The sequence below is a fragment of the Elaeis guineensis genome, chromosome 2, assembly GCF_000442705.2.
Source record: "Elaeis guineensis isolate ETL-2024a chromosome 2, EG11, whole genome shotgun sequence".
NCBI classification, from domain to species: Eukaryota; Viridiplantae; Streptophyta; class Magnoliopsida; order Arecales; family Arecaceae; genus Elaeis; species Elaeis guineensis.
Window position 1 is genome coordinate 123769884 of NC_025994.2, and position 19770 is coordinate 123789653.

At 32.8% G+C, this 19770-nt stretch overlaps 1 protein-coding gene across 1 annotated transcript; it reads left to right on the forward strand.

The window, feature by feature from the left end:
• Positions 1-12327: 12327 nt before the first annotated feature.
• Positions 12328-13760, forward strand: LOC105060069 (putative GATA transcription factor 22). Its single transcript, XM_010943699.4, has 3 exons — positions 12328-12699; positions 12781-13134; positions 13246-13760. The coding sequence occupies exons 1-3, from the start codon at positions 12496-12498 to the stop codon at positions 13561-13563; spliced, it is 876 nt and encodes a 291-aa protein (XP_010942001.1). The 5' UTR covers positions 12328-12495; the 3' UTR covers positions 13564-13760.
• Positions 13761-19770: the final 6010 nt, after the last annotated feature.

Genomic DNA, 19770 nt, shown 5'->3' on the forward strand with positions numbered 1-19770 from the left:
TTCAAAGCGGTCCCGGCCAAAAGCTACATGACACTCTCCTACAAGTAATAGGGCCCATGCATGCCCCACCCTTCTCTCTCTTTCTAATCCAAGATGCCCAGGAGTGATTCACATACCTAGTACGTATCGACGCTCGCAATCATAGAAACTAGACGTAGTTCTTTGATCCAGGGAAAGTTTCTTGTAACCATCAGCGGGTAAGAAGCCAGGGGAATCCCAGGCCAAAGACATGACCATTAACCGATTCCTTTACAATTACACTTTTCTCTGGCTTGTGACTCTACATAGACTGTTTCTTACACGAACTTAATATTCGTATTATAAATTATGGTTGTTTATTTTAGTTTAAATTAAAAATTTGATGTATTATTGAGTTTTACTTGATATTAATTATATTCAGGTCATTATGCAAAGATTTCTTTCCCTCTGTGTCGCCCACCGCACGCCACCACCACCCCTCCCCGCGGCCCCACTCCTTTTTTTTTTTTAGCCTGAATAATCCGATAAAGATTATTCAGCCAGATTTGGGCATCCAATGGATTTATCATTTTTTGTTGGGATACTTTTGGCATTTTTAGTAAATTTTTAATTGAATTTGGGATGGATTCAGATATGGGTAGGAAAAATTTTATGATACCTTACCTATTGTCATTCCTATATGCAACCACGTAGATATTTTTTATAAAATTTATAAAAAATTGAATCATCACATTGTGACAGAAAATTCTTTTTTCCCCCTTTTTTTATCATAGAAATTTTCACGCCATCATGTATACCATGACAAGATTAGCTAGCTAAGGACGAAAACGTCAACCAAATGGCCTTTATCACATCCACCTCGTAGCTCATAAGCTAGTCAGCCACATTAGAAATATTTTCAAACACATGTTAGGTCTTACATAAATAGCCAGATACCCTATGTAAACATCTAGTGACCATTGTCATAAAAGCCATGGCTGGCCATTGTGAGCGACACATGTGCATGAGTTTAGGTGCAATCACACAATGCCCCCTAAGATGGAGTCTTTTTTCTAATTAATAAAAAAAATTATTTACATAAATAATCTAGTTTTTAACTTATTTATCAGATTGATGTAAAATCGATAAAACGCCATTTTGAATGATATTTTATCATCGCTATCACGTCACCCCCCATTTTCCACGTAGACGATGCAAAAAAAAAAATTAAAAATTAAAAACATCAAATAATATGGTGTTTTTAAAAATATCATTTGAAATGGCGTTTTTAAAAACGCCGTTCCAAATGATATTTATAAAAACGCCATATTATTTGGCATTTTTTATTTTTTCTCTCTAAAAAAAAAGGAAAAAATAAAAATAAATTTAAATTTATAAAAAAATAAAAATTTTAATTTTGATAAAAATAAAAATTATTATTTAAAATTAGTATCTCCATTTCAAATTATCTTTTTAAAAAAATATCTGAAAAAAATTGATATAAAAAAAATTAAAAATATCATAAAAAAAGTATTGAAAAGAAATAGAAATTATAATTTTAAAATTTTAAAAAATAATAATTTTAATTTTAATTCAAATAAAAATCATCATTTCAAATTACAATCTCTTTTTCAAATTAATTTTTTTAAAAAAATATCATAAAAGAAGAAAAAAATAAAAAAATAAAAATTATAATTTTGAATAAATTTTAAAGAATAAAAATTTTTATTTTAATTCAAATAAAAAAATAATTTTAAATTATTTTGTCCATTTAAAATTAATTTTTTTAAAAAAATATCTCAAAAAAATCTTAAAAAATTAAAAAATAAAAAATATCATAAAAAAAAGAGAGCCAAATAAAAATTATAATTTTTAATTTAAAAAAATAAAAATTTTAATTCAAATAAAAACCATCATTTCAAATTACTTTCCCCATTTCAAATTAATTTCTTTAAGAAAATATGTCAAAAAAAAATAAAAAATTAAAAAAATATCATAAAAGAGTAAAATATTTAAAAAAGAAAAAGAATAAAAATTATAATTTTTAATTTTAAAAAATAAATTTTTTAATTTTAATTAAAATAAAAAAATATCATTTTAAATTATTTTTCCCATTTCAAATTATTTTTTTTAAATATTCCAAACAAAGAAGTAAAAAATGAGAAGAAAATAAAAATTCAAATGTTAACTCAAATAAAAAACATAAATTCAAATTATTTTTTCATTTAAAATTATTTTTTTTAAAAAAATATCTCAAAAAAATTATGGGGGTTAAAAAAATAAAAAATATCATAAAAAATGAGAAAAAAATAAAAATTATCATTTTGAATTTAAAAAAATAAAAATTTTAATTCAAATTTTTTTTCATACCGCACCGTACATAGCTGTTTGTATCCGTACCTGATCGAGATATACCAGTACGGTCCGATTCATCACATAATTAAATTATTCGATATATTATTATTATTTACATTATAATTTCTATAGTCTTTTTAGCATAACTTTTTTTCTCCTAATGTTCTGAGACATATTAGAGTATGTGTAACCATATCCACAAAGTATAATATCCGATCATTTAAAATTAAATAATATAAAATAAAATTAATAACTAATAATATTAAATAGAATAAAAATGTCAAACGTACAAAAAATAGTATAATAAAAGTTTCAAAAATACTAAGTACAAATCTAAAAAAGATTAAGTCTCACAAGGACGTCGTGGTACCCGTGGTCGCTTGGACTTTCTCAAGAAGGTCCTCAACGGCTGCTCCTGCTCCTGCTGTGATGGCTTCTCCCCTATATCAGTGGAGGAGGTCTGCTGGTCATGCTGCTCAGGAATAACGGATGCTGTTGGATCATCTACGGACTGAGCGACCCGCTCAACCCTCTTATCTGGATACACGGATGGGCCTCAAAACAAAGTATCATACTCATGTGGCCAACTGATACCCGATGATGTCATTTAGGGGATGTAGGAAGAAGAAGGCACTGCTATCTGTGGATCGAAAGGCGGTGGCATCTGTGCAGCATCTAATGATGACATATGCAAAATATACGGTGATGGCATATGTGGAACATATGGTGACGGTGACGGCGTATATCTCATATCTGGTGCATCGGTTGCTCCATACCAAGGCGCACAGCTATACGGATCAACACCAATCGCTACCAATGTTTCGAAACTTGTTCTCTCTATCTTACGCAGTATTCAAATCCATTCGTCCTCATCAGTCGTAGATAAAGCACGACGAGCGTCCAACACAAGACCCGATATAGAATCAGTCCACAAAATAAAAATAAAATAGTCAATATACTGTAAAATATAAAATAAAAATATAACACAAACAACATAAACTAATTTTTATAGTCTTACTAAAAGACGCACAGCAGAACTCTCGCCCTCGTATCCGAGAACTGCATATCGAGGCTGTCCAATGACTCGCACTGTAATGCTAAAAAATCAAGCCATGTAGTCATCGGTATATGAACGGCCTTTCAAAATGGGATCACCATAAACAATGTGATCTTGACGTGCATCCCAAATATCGATGTACTCTGCATGTCTGATACGCCAGTCAATACAAGTTCTCCTTCGTCGATCAATACGATGAAGTCCCTAGCTGGTATCAAATTGCTCTGGGACACCCTGAATCTGACTAAACTGCTGCAGGACACGATCGAAAAGATGCCACTCTACCACATCAAAATAAATAAGTGGCACCCTAGCAGTCCATATGTCATGTCCAACTGTACACATCTGCGGCAATATAGCCAATATCTCATCTGTATATGGCTCCCACAAAAACTGATAGAGTTAAAATAAAAAAAATTAGTAAGCTAAAATTTTAATAGATTATGAATACTATAAAATGATATTTGAAATTCAAAATTTATCCATCTATATGTATCAACTAATGTATCCAACTGTCACCTATAAACCCGTGCCACTCTCGTCGATACGTGATGAACGTTAAATACAACGTTCTATCTGTTTCACAATCTACTCATGTTAAATAAATTTTATCAAATTTAAAATAGTAAGTTTCAAATAAAAAAAATAATATTTTTATACCTATATCCCAATGGTCCATCCAGTCTGAATGGAATATCAGGATCATGCTGCTCTGATGGCATCTCGAGCAATTATCGTCGTAATGGAGTGATAGTCGGCATACGCTCTCATACCCAAATCTATAAATTTTAAAAAAATCATACATGATATACCCAATATTTGGAATATAATTGAATATTAAAAATAAAAATTTTTAATTCACATACCTATAATAATACAAAATAACCACCAATCTCGCTCTGATCAGCATAAGAACCCCGACACATAGCTCTGTACAGGCAAGCTAGTACTGCACTGCCCCAATTGAGTCTACGAGCGAAGTATAAATCTTCTAATAATGGCAAAAACATCAACTTCATCTTATTCGATGAAGTATCGGATAATAGGATATCACCTAACAATCGCAGCACCTGACCCCTAACATACTGCTGCACCATTTCTTCTGGTGCATCATCCGCAATATGAAAATGTTGATAACGATCATCCAAACACTCAATCCTGAGTCGTGAATAATCGAAAAAGTGTGCGTCAGGCTCAAACCCAAGCAATCGCAAGCACAAAGCCTACCACTCTGAAATGATAAGCGTGGGATCAACTCCGGTAACTGGATCGTCATCAACTGGTAGTTCAGTAAGGATGCTAATATCCTATAAAGTGATGGTCGCCTCACCAAATGGAAGATGAAATATATGTGTCTCTGGATGCCATCTCTCAAGCAAAGCAGTAATAAGACCAACGTCCATCTGTATACGACCAATCTGATATACTCCATAAAATTCAAGATATCGTAAATAATCCAGCACTCTATGTGGATGTCCTCTGTCCTCCAGAAGTCAGCATCGGATCGTCGTAGACAAAGGTATTTGGGCTCCTACAATAAAATATAATAATTAGATAATGTATATGATTTTTTAAAAAAATTTAAATAGTAAATAAGATTGGAATGCTTATGCCGTCATCTAAAATAGTCTGTGATCGATGATGCTCCTGCAATGTAAGAATACTACTGTCTCGAGGATCGGGATACTGCGGATCGTAAGCCATAATATGCTAATGAATCTAAAATAATGATATTATCACAAGTGTATTAAAAAATAAGAAATATGATATGATAGCTGTTCATTTTATGAGAAATATATTTTAAATACAATATTATCACACAATACAACTTAAACACAAAATTTAGTTCATCTCAAGATATTAAACACATATATTCAAATACAATCTCACAGAAATACATAAAATAATGATGAAAATACATCTTCGGAGCCTTTAATTTCTTTCACTGCTTGAAGTTGAAGTGTGTTGAAGTATCCTAGGACAGCGGCGGTGGTCATGATCCTGTTCCTTACAAATGCCACAGTGGTTCTTACTTCTTATTTGCCTATCATCCATCTCATTTCGTAGTCTTGTTGACTTTGGTCTACCTTTCTGCTTGGGTCTCAAACAATGATGATTAGGAATACATTTGAACATACGTGTATGCATCCAATAATCTTCATATGGTAATGGATTAAAGTCACCGCTCCAAGCATTCATATATGCTGTAATTGTATATGCATCATCCACAAAACCACTAAAATGTATAGCAATTTCTTGACACACAGCTAAAATATGTGAACATGGATATTTATACATATTTCACTTTCCACAAGAATATTTTTTTTCAGCTAAAGTAACAGTATGAAAATTTTCTCCACCTCATAACCTTGTGCTTGCTCTCCTCGTAAGCACTTCATATATACCTCTTTAAAGGTTGAATACTGTTACTCGATGCTGGTTAGCTTTAACTTGATCTTCAGCAATCTTAATTGCAACATGAGGAGTAAAAAGATTATTTGAATTCTCCTCTGCATATCTCAAGGCTTGGACATGCCTCGTATTGAAGTATTTCACAAGACGATAAAATATCATTTGAACACAAGCTGTAATTGGCACATTTCTAGCTCCTCGTAAAACACTGTTAAAAACCTTCGATAAATTTGTAGTTAAGACACCATAGCGCAGGCCATCATCATGTGCCAACGTCCACTTTTTCTTTTCTATCTCGGACAACCAGCTCTAAGCCTCTTCATTCACTGTTCTGATTCTATCCATAATAAAGTTGAACTTGCAAACTTGATGAATGCTTCCTGTTTGTCATACTGCTCTTTTCAACTGCACATTTTTAAAATGAGTGTTGAAATTACTGCAGATATGTCTTAAGCAGTTCGGTGATAGGCACGTGGTGGACTCCATCCAATAGACTCATCTGCGATGGTATTTGATATACCTGGATGTCTGTCAGAAATTAAGCATATTCCATTTCTATCTTTGACGATATGTGTTCTGAGCTGAAAAAAAAACCAACTCCAACTTGCAGTCATCTCCTCATCCATAATTGCATATGCTAATGAAAATATCCCATTCTCTGCATCAATTCCTGTTGCAATTAACATCTTACCTTTAAACTTTTCATACAAGTGCGTGCCATCAATGCTGATTATAGGACGGCAGTGTGTAAAATTCTGGATAGATGGTTGGAAAGCCCAGAAAATATAATTTAAAACTCAATATTGAAATTCACAGTTTGAAAAAAATTCTATGAAACAACTGTATCGGGATTTGCATGTTGAAGTGTAGCTATATAATAGGATAATTTAGCATAAGACGGCTTCCATTCTCCATAAATATCAACCAATGCCTTCTACTTTCCACACCATGCTTTCCTGTATGATACTGTATATTGAACTTGATCATTAACGGTTGCCACAATCACTTCAACTTTAACACCGGGATCTTTCTCAATAATATGTCGGATTAGTGTGCCAATCATTCTTCCACTGACATGTTTGTGGTCTCGACTCAACTCCGTAAACAAACAAGTGTGAGGACCCTCATATTTTATGATTTGAAAATATCTATATTTTTTCAATAATGCAGCACGAAGCCTCCATTTATAATTTTGAACATTATCTGATGATACGCATCATACGGACCATAATTTCGAATGTGACTGAACTACATTGTATGTCCGATGCTTCATAATGTGATAAAGATCAACAGCTCTCTTTACATAATCTTTACTCTCAAATATTAGACCTTTAAAAAATTCAGTCATCGAGGAGTCCTAAAACTAATAGTCAAAGTTCAATCTTCGACCAGCACTAACACAACCACCATCATCTAAATTTATATTATTAAAAAATTATGAGGGTTCATGCAAACGAGATTGAGGTTCTCCTACATTAATATTAGCCTGAACATCTTCATCATCATTCTCATCTTCACCATCATCATCATTACTGCTACTGTTCTCATCCATCCAATAGTCTTCATCTCCGCTTTCATCTGACTCAAAGTTTAGATTATCAAAATTTATTCCACTGACTATCCAGTCATCGTTCTCTATATGAGTGTCATCTCTCGCACTTACCATTACTTCTAGCAAAAGAGAAGTCACTATAGCAGAAGACACAGGAGAGGTCACCATAGGACTTTGAATAACTGGACAACTAGAGCCGATAGTAGTGGAATGTTGTTCTGCAAATACGGCCTTAATACTATCGGTTTGCACCATAAGAGTTACGAAAGGTGAGGAAGGCCCAACATTATTGTCTGCTTGAGTTAAAAATCGACTATAGTATCCAAAGCTCGGTACATCTTTCTTTTCAATATATAATTCTAAAAATCGACATTCTGAATATTTCAAAGGAAATGTCAGTATTTCTTCGACATCTTCATCGTCATCAATTGGAACTAAGATATAATTGCTCTGCATTAACTGTCCCGATAAATTAGGAGATTTTCACTTCAATTTTATTTCATATTTTTCTTTGTCTACAGGAATACTGCTGTATAAATGGTCCAATAATTCTTGACGTGATAATGATGAAGATACTATAATCATCCGATTTGCAGGATGACTGTACTGCATATCAGTTTCATCATTTTGTATCATGCCATTATAATACAATAGTACACGAACTCGAGTACTGACCATTTTTTCAGAGAAACCTATGACAAAATCAAAATCAAAATATTTAGTATTACTAATTATTTTATCATTTTAAAAGATTTACATGATAAATGCATCATATCATCAACAAATAGGTACAGATAGATCCTATCCCATTCGAAAATTATATTAATTCTATAGGTTAATTACATTAATCAAATGATACGCAAAAGGGACCGAAAGAAATTTCAGCAGTATTTTTTCTTAGTTCTCCCCACACGATGGAAAATGTGTGAGGAGAACTAAAGAAAAATACTGTCTGATATTTCTCTCGAATCTTCTGCATATCATTCAAATAATGTAATTACCTATAGATTAAATGCAATTCCCAAACTGTTCAAACTGGACAATCAATTGATCAATATATATATTTTACGGTATCCGTATAAAAATATATAATAAAATATATATTTTATACAGATATCGTAGAATATCCTACATTGATCAACTGACAGGTCTACGTTTTCATGAAATACAATATATTTTAAAAATTTTAAATTATAATTGAACCAAATTTTAAAATAAATCTGAATCTAATGAGATAAAAATAAAAAATAATGAGATAAAAATAAAAATTAAAAAGATCGAAATAGAAGGGTGCCGCAGGGCCGCACGGGCCCGCCATCGGAGAGCCGCCACCGGCCTGCCGTCGGGGGGCCGCCGTCGGGGCCAGCTGTTGGGGCCTGTCACCGGAGCTCGCCACTGTGGATCGAAATAGAAGAACGCCACAGGGCCGTACGGGCCCACCACTGGGGCCACCACCGGAGGGCCGCCGCGGCCCACCGTCGGGGGGCCGCGGCCAATCGCCAAGGGGATCGCCGTCGGGGCCCGCTGCGGGGAGCCACCACCGGCCCTCTATCGCCGACGGCCAAGGAAAAAGAGGGAGAGAGAGAGAGAGAAGAGGGGGAGAGAGAGAGGAAGAGGGAGAGAGAGGAAAAGAAAAGAGAGAGGAGGGAGCTCACCGCCGTCGGGAGCTCGCCGTCGTGCCGTCAGAGAGGAGAAACGTCGGAGAAACGTCGGAGAAGAGGGAGAGAGGATTTTTTTTGAATTTTATGCTTCAAAAATGCCAAATAGAATGGTGTTTTCAAAAATGCCATTCCATTTGGCATTTTTTTCCATTTTTTTTACTCTTTTTTTTATGATTTTTTTAATATTTTTTAATTTTCTTTAGTTATTTTTATGTAATTTTTTAATAAATAAAATTAATTTAAAATGGGGATAGTAATTTGAAATGATAATTTTTTATTTGAATTAAAGTTAATTTTTTTTTAAATTTATAATTATAATTTTTATTTTTTTACCATTTTTTATTTGAATTATAATTATAAATTTTATTTTTTAAATTCAAAATTATAATTTTTATTTTTGAATTAAAATTAAAATTAAAATTTCTATTTTTTTCAATTCAATTGTTTTCCCTTTTTTCTTTTTTTATGGAATTTTTTATTTTTTTACAATAATTTTTTTCTTTTTTTTAGATATTTTTTTTAAAAAATAATTTGAAATGGGAAAGTAATTTGAAATAATATTTTTTATTTGAATTAAAGTTAATTTTTTTTAAATTTTAATTTACAATTTTTATTTTTTTCCATATTTTTTTCTTTTTTCACTTTTTTATGGCATTTTTTTCTTTTATTTTTCTTGAATTCAAATTAAATTTTTAATTTTTTTATAATTTAAAATTATAATTTTCATTTTTTCCCATTTTTTCTATTTTTATGAATTTTTTTTATATATTTTTTTATTTGTTTGGAATATTTTTTAAATAAATTAATTTGAAATGGGGAAAGTAATTTGAAATGATGTCTTTTATTTTAATTAAAATTAAAATTTTTATTTTTTTCAAATTAAAATTAAAATTTTTATTTTTTTTCTATTTTTTTTAAATTTTTGACTTTTTTATGGCACTTTTATTTTTTTAATTTTTTATTTTTTTGGACATCCTTTTTTTAAAAATTAATTTAAAATGGGGAAAGTAATTTGAAATTATATTTTTTATTTGAATTAAAATTAAAATTTTTATTTTTTTAATTTGAATTATAATTTTTATTTTTTTCTCATTTCTTTCTCATTTCTTTCTTTTTTTATGGTATTTTTTATTTCTTAAACTTTTTAAGATTTTTTTAGATATTTTTTGAAAAAAAATTAATTATAAATAGAGAAAATAATTTAAAATTATCTTTTTTATTTGAATTAAAATTTGAATTTTTATTTTTTAAAATTCATTCAAAATTATAATTTTTATTTTTTTTCATTTTTTTCTCATTTTTTTTCTTTTTTTATGATATTTTTTTAAAAAATTAATTTGAAAAGGAGATTGCAATTTAAAATGATGATTTTTATTTGAATTAAAATTAAAATTTTTATTTTTTAAAATTAAGAATTATAATTTCTATTTTTTTAATTCTTTTTTATGGTATTTTTAATTCTTTTTACAATAATTTTTTTCAGATATTTTTTAAAAAAATAATTTGAAATGGGGATAGTAATTTGAAATGATAATTTTTATATTTATCAAAATTAAAATTTTTATTTTTTTATAAATTTAAAATTTTTATTTTTATTTTTTTTTATTTTTTACCTTTTTTTTTAGGAAAAAAATTAAAATCGCCAAATAATATGATGTTTTTAAAAACACCATATTATTTGTCATTATTTATTTTTTTTTTTTGACGTCGTCTACGTGAAAAATGGTGGTGACGTGGCGATGATAAAATGCCATTCAAAATGGTGTTTTATCGTTTTTGCATCAATCTAGTAAATAAGTTAAAAACTAAATTATTTATATAAATATTTTTTTTATATTAATTAGGAAAAGGACTCCCCTAAGATCTCACAGTACAATCTGATCAATTATCTACTGCCTGGTTTTGATTATGCTGGACGGAAAGAAATGCAAGAATATTTTTGAACAAAATTAACATCCAAAGTACCTGAAGACTACTTAAAAACTGGTCTGTGTTATGTAATCACAAACAGCCTTTTTGGGTTCCAATTTTTGGTGTGACATTAAATCTGTTATGATCTGATTGTTGTTAGGATATGCTGATCCCTACTTCCTTTTTCCTTCTTAATTAACATCTTGTATCCTCTTCATTTTTGAATAAATTTGGGTGGCTTGCCTCTATTCTACTCAAAAATAATAATAAGAAGAAGAGTGTTGATGTTTTTTCCCCAGGCACTCCGATCAACTCTACCACACCTTGAGACTGGATCTTTTCTCAAAGTAACCTAAGCCACCTTATGCTGTTTAGACTATATAGTCAAAATTTATGTTTCTTTGATCCTTGTACATCTGTCATTTTCTATTTAATTACAAAAGTTAATAGAGCCAGTCCGCAACCATGATAAGATAAATTAACGTTAGCAAGGTCAAGTATTAAATTACTATAGAGAAACTCTGTTTTTTAAGAAAACTTTAGCTAAACTCATGTCAGAGAACATCATCAGTATAAATATTTATTGCTTATCTAGTTTCAGAGCTGACTCGTGATCAACCAAGCCAACTGGATGGTTGTGGTCCAATATCCATCAAGTTGCCTAGTGGTCTTCCTTCCAGAGCCAATCTCTCTCTAAAAACCACGCAAAATCATCACTTCATCCCCGTCTCTATAACCAAAGACTAGTCTTTTAAAGCTTAACACCTTAGAACCCTTCTTAAGAAACAAAAATGGTAACATCCTAGTAATTATCGGTTCGATGTAGTTTTTTTCAGGGTTCACGAGCACTCCTCCCCCTCGTTTGGCTTATCTGCGTGGAGGCATTGGCTCTTCAAATGATGGGTCCTTTTTCAAAAACTTCAATTTCCCAATAACACACACACAGGGGCTGGCCAGTGACCACTCATCTTTGTTCTGACTGTGGAAGGTAAATCTGTAACGGATCGAGCAAGGCCGAGTCAAGAGGCCAGATCCTGTCCACCAGCCTGCTCAAAGGCAAAGTGTTGGCTGTCCTTTGGCACAGATATATATATATATATATATATATATATATATATAGAGAGAGAGAGAGAGAGAGAGAGAGAGAGAGAGAGAGAGAGAGAGATGCTTGCATGCAGTTCTCCAGTCCCCACGTCTCTAAAATCCTATGAATTAAATTTCTTGCATAGTTTTGGTTTTAACAGGCAGAGAGTTTTTTGGCATCTTGGCATGGCCTCTGTTGTATTTTTACCTGTTTCTGTTTTAACCATCCATTTGGTGTTATTCGATGTCTCTCTCTCCTGCTGTAGAGAAGCCATGTGAAATGCCACTCCTCTGTTACTCCGCTACCGTATAAAAGGGATTTAGTGATATGCACTGATGTGGTCCCTGATCATTTGGCTCTTCAACCCCCTTCTCTCCTCCTCCTCTTCTTCTCCTTCCTCTCTCTCGCCCCACACTCCCTTATCTATTGGTTCTTCCTTTGCCAGACAGGATTCAATCCATTCCCTTCTTCCCTTCCTCTCACATAAACCCGCTCTTACCACTCCATGAGTCCTAGTAATCTTAACCAATCCTCTCTTCCTCTTAAAAAGAGAAACCAAGATCAAATTCACCACCTACCAAACTCCACTGCAACAACCAATACTTCATACCCACGTCCGGTCTTGCTTGAAACCTCTATAGAAGATCAAGGAGCAAACTGTAGAGAGCATCATGGACATCATTATCATCAACAGCAACAACAAGAAAAGGTAAGGGACACTATTATCTAGTTTGCAGTTCACTTATACAATTTGACTTGCTCATCTCTTTATATCTTTTGCTTATTCTAGCCCAATGAGTTTGTGCTGATCGATGGATCAAGCGATTTCCCACAGCCGACGAACACCGATGACAATAATGATAAGATGGACCAATATGTTTGTAATGGGTATCATGAAGATGAAGATGGGCATGGATCGGTCAAGTGGATGCCTTCAAAGATGCGGTGGATGAGAAAGATGGTGGCTTCGGAGCAAACTGTCAGGAGCAAACCTGCAAGAAGAAGCATGGAAGATCTTCAAGAAGAAAAACAGCATAACCAAGACATGAGCAACAGCAATTTTCCTAGTGGTACCATTAGAGTCTGCTCCGATTGCAGTACAACAAAGACACCTTTGTGGAGGAGCGGTCCTCAGGGTCCAAAGGTGTTTATCTCGATCCACCCACATATATCCACCTCTCTTTCTCTATGAATATAGCTTCAAAAGTTTTTATCTCTCACTTTTTTTCCCTCCTAATGATTGTGATCATGGCAGTCCCTTTGTAATGCCTGTGGGATAAGGCAAAGGAAGGCAAGACGAGCCATGGCGGCAGCGGCAACTGGTAGTGGACTACGTGCAACGAATACGCCTCGTAAGGTGCAAAAGGAGAAGAGAAGAGGCAGAGATCACACCATTCCTAACAAGAAGCGGTGCAAGATTGACACCACCAGAACTGCTCAGAGGAAACTCGAGATCGATGATATTATGATGAGTTTGAGCAATAATTCAGCTTTTCATCGTGTCTTCCCGCAGGATGAAACGGATGCAGCCATCTTGTTGATGGCTCTATCCTGTGGCCTCATTCATAGATGAACACTGCCTTCCTATAATTTTCTTTTTCCTTTTGAATTTTATCCTTTCAGCTATCTCAATAAGCTTAGCCTAGCCGACCATGAGCATTGAGCATGTATTTGTGAATGGAGTGAGAACAATAATATGAGACCGGAATCTGGTAACAGCAACAAACTTTTTGAGTAAAGCTATTATTTCCGCTGCTTCACTAAAATTAAGGGCAACATTGTTGGTACCATATTCATTTCTTACTTCTGGAGTTAATTTCAGAGGTGGTATGTGAGAAGAGAATTGCTGCTCCTTCCCTTTTTAAAACTTTTGGTTCTTACGATTTCCTGATTTGAATATGGTTAATGTCTATTTCGAAAAAAGAAAGCGGCTAATATGTCTCATTGATTGTTTTAAACTCTTTTACTCAGCATCTGTTGCAGTAGTCGTTTTTTCAATAGAGCATAAGTGTTTCATTTTGACGCAAGAGATGTAAGACATGTCATAAACATGGTGATCTAAAATAGCGTTTAGTGCAGAATAGCTAAGCATGAAGCTCGGCCGCATGAAAGCATCTCCAGCATGTGCTTATCTTGTCATGAACCAATGGAAACATTATAACAGTTATTTATATAATTAATATGGTAGCTTACAATTTATGAATAATTGATATACAGTTCTAAGGTAAACATTAGCAGTGTGTCAGTTCAAATTTACAGGATTTCTTGTTAAACTTTGAAAGGCCAAACATGTGAGTGGCCTCAAGAAAGCAGTACTGGATCAATCATTCACAGTTCATGAACTGCAGCCTTTGAGATCGTTATTGGTCCCTCTACAGGTTCTTTTCTCGAGTACTTCTGATGAGACAACAACAGAATTTAATGCTTTTGATCAAAAGAAGAAGAAGAAGAAGAAGAAGAAGAAGAAGAAGAAGAATTTAATACCAGAACACCACCTGCTTAACTTCAGGCTCTGTACTTCTGCAGGCAGGAACAAGTGACATTTGGATGTCAGGTTGCTAATTAAGGCCTCTTTGTGTGGCTGAAGTTGTTGATAGTGTTGTCAAGAAGCTACAAAAGATAGATGGACCAGGCATCTATTAGTCCAGATGTCGTCTTGAAGAATGGGGCGATGGGAACTTCCCACGAATTAGAGCCAGCTTCCATGCGCTCATGAACCACCAAGGGGGATCCACATACTTGAGTTTATGAACTCGTTTCTAGATAGGGCATAGAACAGTAGAATCTTTTAGAGATATGATGTCGCAATGCTGACAGAAGCCTTGGGGTATACACAAAAAAAGATTTTATGAATGGTGGCTTTGTTAAATTTATTATATTTAAATGAAGTAGGCCATAAAGGGTTCACTACTGACTCAGAGAGAGGGAGAGGGGCAGAGAGAGAGAGAGACTTAACAGATAGGAAACTAATTAGGTATATTTGCTAGCCTTATGCAGAACAAATTGCAACTTAAGTAAAAAAAAAAAAAAATCATATCTAAAAGTGGAAATAGAACACAAGCTTTCCACCAAAAACCATTTTCCCCCACATTGCGACACCTAGTGTCATTGGCTTAAATACTCAGCGTACAGGTAGTTTTGTCTAATGTTATTATTATACATTTGTGCAAGAATGTAAAGTACATATTCATGTTATCCAATTGTCCATGCGTACATAATGTTTGTGAGCATGTGTTCATGTGTGTCGTATGTTTATCCATTACTGCAAATTTCAGGTTTACATGAGAAGAATATGAGGTAGGCGATGGGAAAATCGAGAGCTTGGTTAACACCAATTACAATCTCTTTTGGGGGCTGCGGAATTTAATAAATTCTTTGTCACTTTATTTTGATATGGAGGGGTAGAGAATATGAGAGGATGATAGAGAATACTCACTCATATTTTTTTTCATTCCATTAACTCTTGCTCACTTAAAAGATATCTCGTTATATGGCATTATATAGTTATACAATGGCTCTTGATATACTTACATAAATATAGTAAAACATCTAAAACTCATTATTAAATTGTTACATGCGTAGAACTTTACAAGACACTACTTGAAAACTCCAATAGATATTCATAAGCACGCGCCTTATCAAATGACTCAATCCATGTGACCTTTTACTTACCATGAACTTGAATTAGTCTCTTGACTGGCTCTTTGACCATACCAAATTGGATACCCTGCAGGATGCCGTCTAGATAATTAACTCAAGTAGTGAGAATCAAGTTTGTTTTCCAATAAGCTCCTTTTTTTTTTTCCAATTGGCGTGAAAAATTTTGTAATAAGCTATTTGAATGACATGCATCAAGTATTTGGTGACACTGATTAACAGCTAACTTCAAAATTCTTAAATTTCTTCAATTGGTCTTTGGAATCCTTATCATTTACTAGAAATTAGATTGAAGCAAAGAAATTGAAAAGATCATCAATTTTCATTAGTTCAATAAAAATACAAAGAATTGGATAGAACAACTCATTATATAATATGCATAGCATAACATAATATAAAATAATATTATTATCATATAATAATTTGTTATTATTATAATATAATTTATCATCATAATAATGTATTATAGTATGAAATTATTATATTATTATATCATATTATAATATAATAGTATGACATAATATACTATAATATTATTCCAATATAATATATTATTATAATAAATTTATTATTATATTATGATATAATATATTTATATATTATATTATATATATGTATAATAAAGAGTATTATAAAAAATATAGATAGATTTTAACAACTTATTTGGGAAAATAATAATGCAAAAGAACATTCGTAATAGATTTTGGTGCTATTTTTTAATATATAAAAGAAAATAAATAAATTATTTTTTGATCTAAATATTATTAGAAAAATATTTGTCTAGGAAAATATAGATTTTTAAGTAAATTTTTTTTACATGGGCCTTAAATTTCTTCACTTGGTCTTTGGATTCCTTATCACATGCTAGGAGAAATTCTTTGTACACCGCCTGCAGTGTACAAAATTTGACGTGAAGCACACCGTCTCATCTGATTGAACCACGTAGCCATGATTTTTCAACGCACATTTATTGTCCATCTAATGCTCGTAGTTCTATTTTTTCGTTAGAAATTTTAGATGATGAAAATGCTCCTTTCAAAAAAATTATGGCATCTTGTATGCCATTATTATGGCATTCTACATTGAAATTATGATTTTTTGCACAGGATGTCATAATTTTTTTACAGGATGTTATAAAAAAGGAATGACATTTTCGTAAAGAGAAAGATATTTTCATCATTAAAAAAATATTTTAAATAATTTTTCAATAACAAAAATGCTCTTCTCTTTTTATGGCATCCTGTGAAAAAATTATGACATCTTGTGCCAAAAGTCATAATTTCAATGCAGGATGCCATAATAATGGCATAGGATGTCATAATTTTTTCGAAAGAGGAGAAACATTTTCGTCATCCAAAATTTCAAACAAAAAAGTAGAACAGTGGACATTAAATACATGTTAGAAAATGGTGGCTATGTAGTCCAATAGGACGAAGCAGTACACTTTATGTCGGATTTTCTACACCGCAGGTGGTGTACAAAGAATTTTCCCATATGCTAGACTTCAGACTAAAGCAAAGAAATTGAAAAGATGATCAATTTTCATTGGTTCAATAGAAACACTGGATTGGATAGAACAACTTATTATTGCAAGAGCACAAAGTGCTGCATGAACTGGCAGCTTTTCTTGACTACCATAAGCAATTTTTCTAAGTAACGACACACAATAAAGGCTTCAGCAATAGATTATTATTACCAATGTACGAGTTCATTTGATGTTTAGGTATCTAAGAGGTCATCATCTCTGTTGTTTCTTCTAAAATGAATATATATGTACCTGCTTGAGATCTACTAGTTTCTTGCACATTCCGAACTTACCCTATGATCGGTATTTGCTTTGGATTAAAATAGTTTAAAGAACTTTAGATCATTCAAGCAGGGAGTTCATTAACCAAAATAATGACATGTGCTGTCTGCCGTCAATTTCTCTTATCAACAGCGGTTGGCTCCCAGGGAGGGACAAAAAGGAGCAGCAATTAACATTTGTCATCTCCCTCTAGCAAATGTAAATGGCTTCTGGATCGATCCAATTGGTGTTTGCACTTCATGAGCAAACAATGTCCATGTCTTTGCTTTGTCATCCATGGGAATGAACTTGCCAGGCCCCTCAAAAGTCTCACGAGGTCCTGCATTATTAGTATTATTATTATTATTATTATTACTATTATCTGATGAATACATTAGATTCATACAGTCTTCAACATGACCAGAGAACATTTATAATGGCGTGACGATCTAGCCCAGGAATTCAAAAGAGTGTTCTCTTGAGCAGAATTATAATCCATCAAGCATGCTGAAGAGTTAAAATTGGCTATTCGTTTGTTATGCAGGAAAATAAACTAGTATTTAGAGATAGGTTCAGATCAAGTTGCATGAGAAAATGTATGAAAGTAAATTTCAAAATTCCCTGAAATCTAAGATGACGTGAGAACCCGAAGGATGTATCCATTTCCGAAGAAAGCCTAGCTAAACTTTGATCTTTGTATAATTTTTCCTTCCGACCATAGTTCGGACATTTGGCACTCCTTAAAATTCAGAAAAGAAGTGCAGAGAATTCAGTGAAAACTTGGGGAGAAGTTGGATAATGAAATTTTCAAAAATTTTGTATAGATAGACAATGCAGAAAATATTGATATATTTCAATATTTATCCAAGTAAAAGCATGAATGCAAGATGTCACAACATCAACAACAACAACCAACAGCAAAATGCTTGCGCCAAGTCCAACAACTTTGTATATCTACAAGAATATTCCATGAGTTTTTTTTTTTTTTTTTAATAACAAGCTATGAGTAATTCCCAAATAAACCAAATAATCATGAATAGTTAAATTATCTTTGATCAATACAAAGAAGCATTCAGCCAATAAATAAAAGGAAATATAATTCAAGAATTTATTCAGTAGCATGGAGAGCTCAATACCAATGGCTGATAGATTAGCTGTTTGGCACCCATCTCTCCAAGTGACTAAATAATCATTGTGCTCTCAAATAAAAAGTATGGAACGAACAGTTCTACCGACAATTAACCAACCTAGATAGTTTTTGAAATTCTTAAAATGCACTGAAAACCCTAATTAGTATTTCAAGAAAAAATGAATTGCAATATGTACGACAGACACCTCAAGAGCGAGATGGAATGCCAATCATAGGCTCTCAAGACAAAACTAACTAGATCTACCAATCATGTTTACAAGAGAAAAGAGAACAAATTTATTCTCCAGGAGTCAGTACATCTCATGATAGATCTATGATATCACCAACTTGGTTCACTAGGTCCACTGATTGCAGTTCGGTTAACTCTTTTTAACCTCCTTTGCCACCATATCTTGTCTTCCATTGATAAACAACAGTAATGATTTAAGTGTCTGTTTAAGAGTTTGTCTACATGCTTCTATGAGGAGAACTTGGTGGAAAATCTGCCGTTTTTGCATAAAAGGACTGATTTTTTTGTTTCTACAATAATGGTTTATTTGGATTTTACTATAATATCATGCCCTTGCCTAAAAGAATATGGCAGTAATCCTGCCAATAAAATCTTAGGAGAAAAGGAGAATTCGTACAAAAATAGAAAAAAGAGCCCTTTCAAGGAAAATTCCCTCTTCCATGATGCTGATAGCTCCGCAGCTGGGAAGAATAAATTAGTTTTTTTAAGAATCTGTTATCATTTTGTTAACATCATCAAAGCAGAGGAATGGGATATTCTGTAGTTTAATACTGTGGAACAATCAAAGCAACACAATAAGAAAGCTAAAGGATGGCATTCAAAATGGAGGAGTTTAATAAAGAGGTGCATTAGACTAAAGGAATCGCATGTGGGGGGCTCACTAACAAATTAAGGATGAGAGCTAAAGGTGGATTAAGAAATATACTTTATTTGTGGATTGGGCGATTATTTGGGTGGAAAGAGAAGGAGAGAAGGGAGGAAGACCACCAAAAGTTCCTTTTGATGATGATAGGTGGTGGATCAGGTCTTAAATTGAATGGGCCTCACATGTGTGCACGAGGTGAGCGGTTGCACTATTGCACGAGTCAATCATATACATCTACAGGAGTGGGGACTATTCAACCAATTTAAATGTAGCCTTGTACTTTAACTTCAAAAACAAACTTCCATCTAACCC

Coding starts and splice junctions, on each gene's coding strand:
- LOC105060069 (XM_010943699.4), top strand. CDS start 12,496: ATGAGTCCTAGTAATCTTAACCAATCCTCTCTTCCTCTTAAAAAGAGA. Junction 12,700..12,780: donor AACAGCAACAACAAGAAAAG/GTAAGGGACACT, acceptor TGCTTATTCTAG/CCCAATGAGTTTGTGCTGAT. Junction 13,135..13,245: donor GCGGTCCTCAGGGTCCAAAG/GTGTTTATCTCG, acceptor TGATCATGGCAG/TCCCTTTGTAATGCCTGTGG.